General features: G+C 37.8%; 1 protein-coding gene across 1 annotated transcript; it reads right to left on the bottom strand.

Moving 5' to 3' along the window:
* Window positions 1-660: 660 nt before the first annotated feature.
* Window positions 661-3510, bottom strand: LOC123240700 (zinc finger protein 271-like). Its single transcript, XM_044668419.1, has 4 exons — window positions 3186-3510; window positions 1761-2318; window positions 1173-1274; window positions 661-893 (listed from the first exon to the last, which is right to left on the bottom strand). Exons 1-4 carry the CDS (start codon window positions 3508-3510, stop codon window positions 661-663), a joined length of 1218 nt encoding a protein of 405 aa, XP_044524354.1.
* Window positions 3511-6419: the final 2909 nt, after the last annotated feature.

Consider the following 6419-nt stretch of genomic DNA (forward strand, 5'->3'; position numbering starts at 1 on the left):
CTTTACCACACTGATTATATTCATGTTTCTCTCCAATGTTGACTCTCCTTGCCTAAATAAGCTAAGAGTGCCAGCTAAAAGCTCAGCCTCATTCATGACACTTCATGAGGTTTCTCTCCAGTATGGATTTGATGATGTTATTAAGCAAAATGAACCTTCTGCATGAAAGCCTTTCCACATCGATTACATTTTTAAGGTTTCTTTCCATTGGGGATTCTCTGATGTTTCACAAGTTTTGAGCTCTCTATGAAAACTTTTCCACATGATTTACAACCACAAGGTTCCTCTCCTGTTTTGGATTCTCTGATGTTTATGAAGACTAGAGTTCTGTGTGAAAACTTTTCCACAATGTTTACATTCATAAGATTTCTCTCCAATGTGGATTGCCCCTCTGTGTGAAAGCCTTTTCACAATGATTACATTCATAGTTTCTCACCAAAGGATTTTTGGATGGGCATCAAGTTTGGATCTGTCTGTGAAAGTCTTCCACACTGATTATTTTTATAAAGTTTCTCTCCTGAGTGGATTCTCTGAAGTGTTAGTAAGGTTGGAGATCTATGTAAAAATCTTTCTACACTGATTATATTTGTAAGAATGTTCTTCAGTGTGGATTATCTGATGTTCAGTAAGTATGGAACTGTCTGTGAAAGTCTTTCTACATTAATTACATTCATAAGGTTTCTCTCCTATGTGGATTTTCAAGTGATTACGAAGACTAGAGCAGTGTCTGAAAGCCTTTCCACGCTGTTTACATACATAAGGTTTCTCTCCAGTGTGGATTCTCTTATGTTTAGCAAGTGTGGAACTGTCTGTGAAAGCCTTTACACATTGTTTACATTTGTACGGTTTTTCTCCAGTGTGGATTCTCTGATGTAGAACAAGTTTGGAACTCTCTGCAAAAACCTTTCCACATTGATTACATTCATAAGGTTTCTCTCCTGTGTGGATTTTCTGATGTTTACGAAGACTAGAGCAGTGTCTGAAAGCCTTTCCACATTGACCACATTCATAAGGTTTCTCTCCTGTGTGGATTTTCAGATGTTCAGCAAGAGTGTAACTCCGTGTGAAAGCCTTTTCACACTGATGACATTTATAAGGCTTCTCATCAGTGTAAATTTTTGGATGGGCAGCAAGTTTGGAACTCTCTGTGAAAGCCTTTCCACACTGATTACTTGCAAAAGATTTCTTTCCAGTGTGCATTCTTTGATGCTCAGCAAATGTGGAAGTGTCTGTGAAAGTCCTTCTACATTGATTATATTCATAAGGTTTCTTTGCTGTATGGATTTTTATATGGTTACGAAGACTAGAGGAGTGTCTGAAAATCTTTCCACACTGTTTACATTCATAAGGTTTCTCTCCAGTGTGGATTCTTTGATGTTTAACAAGTGTGGAACTGTCTGAGAAAGCCTTTCCACAATTATTACATTCATAAGGTTTCTCTCCAGAGTGGATTCTCTCATGTTTTGCAAGACTGGAGCTCTGTGTGAAAGCCTTTTTACAATCACTACATTCATAAGGTTTCTCTCCAGTGTGGATTCTCTCATGTTTTGCGAGACTGGCCCTCTGTGTGAAAGCCTTTTTACAATTACTACATTCATAAGGTTTATCTCCAGTGTGGATTTTTTGATGTTTACGAAGACTGGAGCAGTGTCTGAAAGCCTTTCCACATTGATTACATTCATAAGGTTTCTCTCCTGTATGGATTTTCAGATGTTCAGCAAGAGTATAGCTCCGTGTGAAAGTCTTTTCACATTGTTTACATTCATAACGTTTCTCTCCACTGTGGATTTTAGGATGGGCAAGTTTGGAGCTCCCTGTGAAAACTTTTCCACACTGACTACTTTCATAAGTTTTCTCTTCAGTGTGGATACTCTGATGTTCAGTAAGTATGGAAGTGTCTGTGAAAGTCTTTCTACATGGGTTACATTCATAAGGTTTCTCTCCTGTATGGATTTTCAGGTGGTTCTGAAGACTACAGCTATGTCTGAAAGCCTTTCTACATTGTATACATGCATAAGGTTTCTCTCCAGTGTGGACTCTCTGATTCTTAACAAGTTTGGAGGTCTCTGTGAAAGCCTTTTCACCGTGATAATACTCATAAAGATTTCCTCCAGTGTGGATTATCTGATGGGCAGCAAGATCGGAACTTTTTATGAAAACCTCTCTGTACTGATTACATTCATAAAGATTCTCTCCTATGTGGATTTTCAAGTGGTTGCGAAGACTAGAGCAGTGTCTGAAAGCCTTTCTACACTGTTTACATTCATAAGGTTTCTCTCCAGTGTGGATTCTCTTATGCTTAGCAAATGTGGAACTGTCTGTGAAAGCCTTTCCACAATTATTACATTCATAAGGTTTCTCTCCAGTGTGAATTCTCTCATGTTTAGCAAGACTGGAGCTCTGTGTGAAAGCTTTTCCACATTGTTTACATTCATAAGGTTTCTCTCCAGTATGGATTCTCTGATGTATAACAAGTTTGGAACTCTCTGCAAAAACCTTTCCACATTGATTACATTTATGAGGTTTCTCTCCTGTGTGGATTTTCCGATGTTTACGAAGACTAGAGCAGTGTCTGAAAGCCTTTCCACATTGTTTACATTCATAAGATTTCTCTCCTCTGTGGATTTTTAGATGCTCAGCAAGAGTATAGTTCCGTGTGAAAGTCTTTTCACATTGATGACATTTATAAGGTTTTTCACCAGTGTGAATTTTTGGATGGACAGCACGTTTGGAGTTCTCTGTGAAAACCTTTCCACATTTATTACTTTCATAAGATTTCTCTCTAGTGTGGATTTTCTGATGGCCAGTAAGGAGTGATTTGTAGCAGAAAGCCTTCCCACATTTAGTACACTTATAAAGTTTCTCTCCCATATGAATCTTCTGATGTCTAACAAGATCTGAGTTATAACCAAAGGCTTTCTCACATTGATTACATACATATGTTTTCAGTCCAGTATGAAATTTAAGATGGTAAGGAAGAGATGAGTGTTGTAATAAGATTGCTCTACATTCATTATATCCAAAAGGCTCCTTTCTGTTGAGAATTTTCTGGTAAGAAATGAGCTTAGACTTTTGATTTAAGGCCTTCTCACCTTTATTACTTACAGAAAGCATTTCTCCAGGATAACTTTTTTGATGTCCAATGAGTTCTGAACTCCAGATAAAGGCCATTTCCCCTAGATTACCTTGACACATGTGCATTTCAGGAGTCTTCTCACAGAACTGAAGAAACTTTACCTGATCAGTAAAGCTTTTGCTATATTCACTATCCTGAAAATAGTCAATCCTTGAGGTCATTTTCTTACACTGATTTAAGACCGAATACTGTCTGAATCTATTTCCACTTTTGTCAAATTCCCAGTCACTCTTTGAATTTTCATCTACCTTGATATGAGAGTCACTGATTTCTCTCAAAATGAAGTCACAGGAACCATCACTCATGAATTTCTGCTGACCAGATTGTTCCACAAAAACCCTTAGTTTTGTAGTTGTTTCATTTACTCCAAACATGGTCTCTGAATCTGAAGAAAACAAACAATAATATGTACACAGAAAGACATACATACACATACACATAAGTATAAGTTCTCTCCTCTAATAGCAGAAAGTAAAATAATTTATATTTTATTTTCCCAGTTTTCAAACTTAATCTGTCAGGATATGTCATTTGGTCACATCCAAAAGGGGGATGATTTTAGAAAGAGTTTTGCTCATTTTGAATCCTCAAAACCTGATCTTAGAAGGGCCAAGGCAATCATTTTACATCTCTTTTAAAACTGACTTGCTGGCTCACTCACCACATTTCCATATCTTTTCTTTCTTCTCCAATCCTCTCAATTTGATTTGTTTCCCACAACACTCCCAACTTAATACTTGATCTCATATATTCTACTAAAAAATATTAAGACACTTACCAAAAGCTCTCTTATCACCCCCTCATCTCTCATAAATCAGATAGATGCCTCTTTTTTACTCCTCTACCCTGTGCTTATGAAGAAGTGGCTCTTCTGGTTGCTAAAGGAAACCTCATTATGAGCATAAATGTCCCCAGTAATCCCATCTTCCAGCCAGAATATTCCCTCCAGGATTGTTCCAACTGTTTCAGAAATTTTTTTTCTCTATTTCCTTCCCAACTTGTCAAAAATAAATGATCCTGAAAAAGCCTCATATAGTCTATTCACCCCATTAGACACTGGCCTCTATTGTTTCTTCCTTTCCTGAATACATGTATGATTGGTGTTTCCAACTTCTTTCCTCTCCTTATTCTCTTCAAAACTATCTGCACTCCAGCTTTCACCTTCAGTGTTCATGGTAAACTGCTCTCTAGAGAGTTGTATGCTAGGAGCAAAGGTAGTAAAGAATGCTCCACTCACCGATCCTTACACACACAAACATATACAGATAGACAGACACATAAACAGAGAAAACAAATCACCTCAAAAAGGAAAACTGGAGGAATGTGTCTCAGTGGTTAAGAAGAGAGAATAGCCGAGGCAACAGAACATCAGTGAGAACTGGCAGAACTTGAAGCAGCCCCATAGGCTCCAACTTTGCCAGAGGCAATGAAACTACAGAACAGGTAGGAGGTCAGGGCAAACCACCCTACCCAGGTATAGAAGGAAGAGGCAGCAGGAAACTTTGTATTACCACGGGGCAGCAGAGCCTGAGGCCACAAGGGAGCAGAGAGGGGGATCAGCTGAACCACATGAAACCCCAAACTCCCATGTGGTAACACAGGCCAAGGCAGGAGACCTATCCAGCCCAGACCATTTAGCAGACACCAGTCCAGCCCAGGGAACAAGGGAATGGCTAACATGGGATACTGAGAAAAGCTTGATAAACAGCTGCAAACCTCCCCAGAGCAAGCCAGCAGGGCCACCTCCTCAACAGACACACTATGAGAAACAAAGGCAGCCGAGTGTACCCCATGTATCAGAGAAGAGTATTCTGCACACTGCAGCAGTGTGCCCTTTACCCCCAAAACACAAAAATACCTCAACAGATATATAAGATAATTGGGGGGTGGGGGGGGAAGAATAAGCAAAAAAAAGAACAAAAAAACTAAAACCCTGACTTTAGAAAGTTACTTCAGCAATTAGGAAGATTGAAATATGAACTCAGAAGAAGACAACAAGGAAAACTTTGAAGCCTCACAGCAAAGTGTGAAAGGATGTCAGGCCCCAAAAGAAATCCTGGAAGAACTTGAAAAGAAACTAAAAAACTAAATAATAAGAGAATTGACATAAAAACTCAATAGCTAGGGAAAAAATTCATTGAAAAAATCCATTTCTTAAAAACTATTATAAGCCAAAAGGAAAAGGAGGCACAAAAACACATAGAGGAAAATTACTCACTAAGGACCAAAGGGCCAATGGAAAAGGAAGCAAAAGAAAAACTGAAGAAAATAACTCTCTAAAGAATAGGATCGGCCACATGGAAAAGGGAAAATAAAAACTCAAGGCAAAAAGTAACTCCTTAAAAATTAGAATTGGACAATTAAAAGCTAATAAAATCATAAGATATCAGGAAACGATAACACAAAATTTTAAAAAATGAAAAATAGAAGTCTAAAATATCTCACTGGAAAAACAACCAATCTGGAAAATAGATCCAGGAGGAATAATATAAAGAATTATGGGAATACCCGGAAGCCATGATCAAAAGAGGAACCTGGACACCATATTACAAGAAATTATCAGGAAAAACTGCCCCAATATCCTTAAACAAGATGGAAAAACAGAAATAGAAAGGATCCATCACCATCTCCGGAAAAAGACTCCCAAATAAAATACTGCACGACTATAAGAGTCAAATTCCAAAACTCCCAGGCAAAGAAAAAAGTACTGCAAGCAGCCAGAAGAAAACAACTCAAATACTAGAGAGCCACAGTAAGGATTACACAGGACCTAGAAGTTTCTACACATTAAAGGACCAGAAAGTATTTGGAATATGACATTTCAAAAGGCAAAAGATCTAGGACTATAACCTAGAATTACATACTTAGCATAAACTGAGCATAATCCTCCAGAGGAAAAATTTGACATTCAATGCAATAGAGAACTTTCAGACATGCATGACCAAAAAAAAAAAAGAGCTAAAATCTTACGAGCAAATTCAATACTCTAGAGAAGCACAAAAAGGTAAAGTGAAAACATAAGGGTTTCAATAAGATTAAATTATGTATATTCATACTTGAGGAAGTGATAATTGGAATAATTAGATATCTATGCTATTTGAGAAAGGTCAAGTATTTAAGGTATGCAAGATACCTATAATACCTAAGATATTAAAACCTATATCACTATTGGAGCAATGAAAAGGAGTATACATAGAAAGAATGAAGCTAAATAAGATGGGCTGATTTCCCTCCACCCCCTTACCCCCCAAAAAAGAGGGATGGGAAAGAGAACACATGGGGA

This window comes from Gracilinanus agilis, chromosome 3 (genome assembly GCF_016433145.1).
Source record: "Gracilinanus agilis isolate LMUSP501 chromosome 3, AgileGrace, whole genome shotgun sequence".
NCBI lineage: Eukaryota > Metazoa > Chordata > Mammalia > Didelphimorphia > Didelphidae > Gracilinanus > Gracilinanus agilis.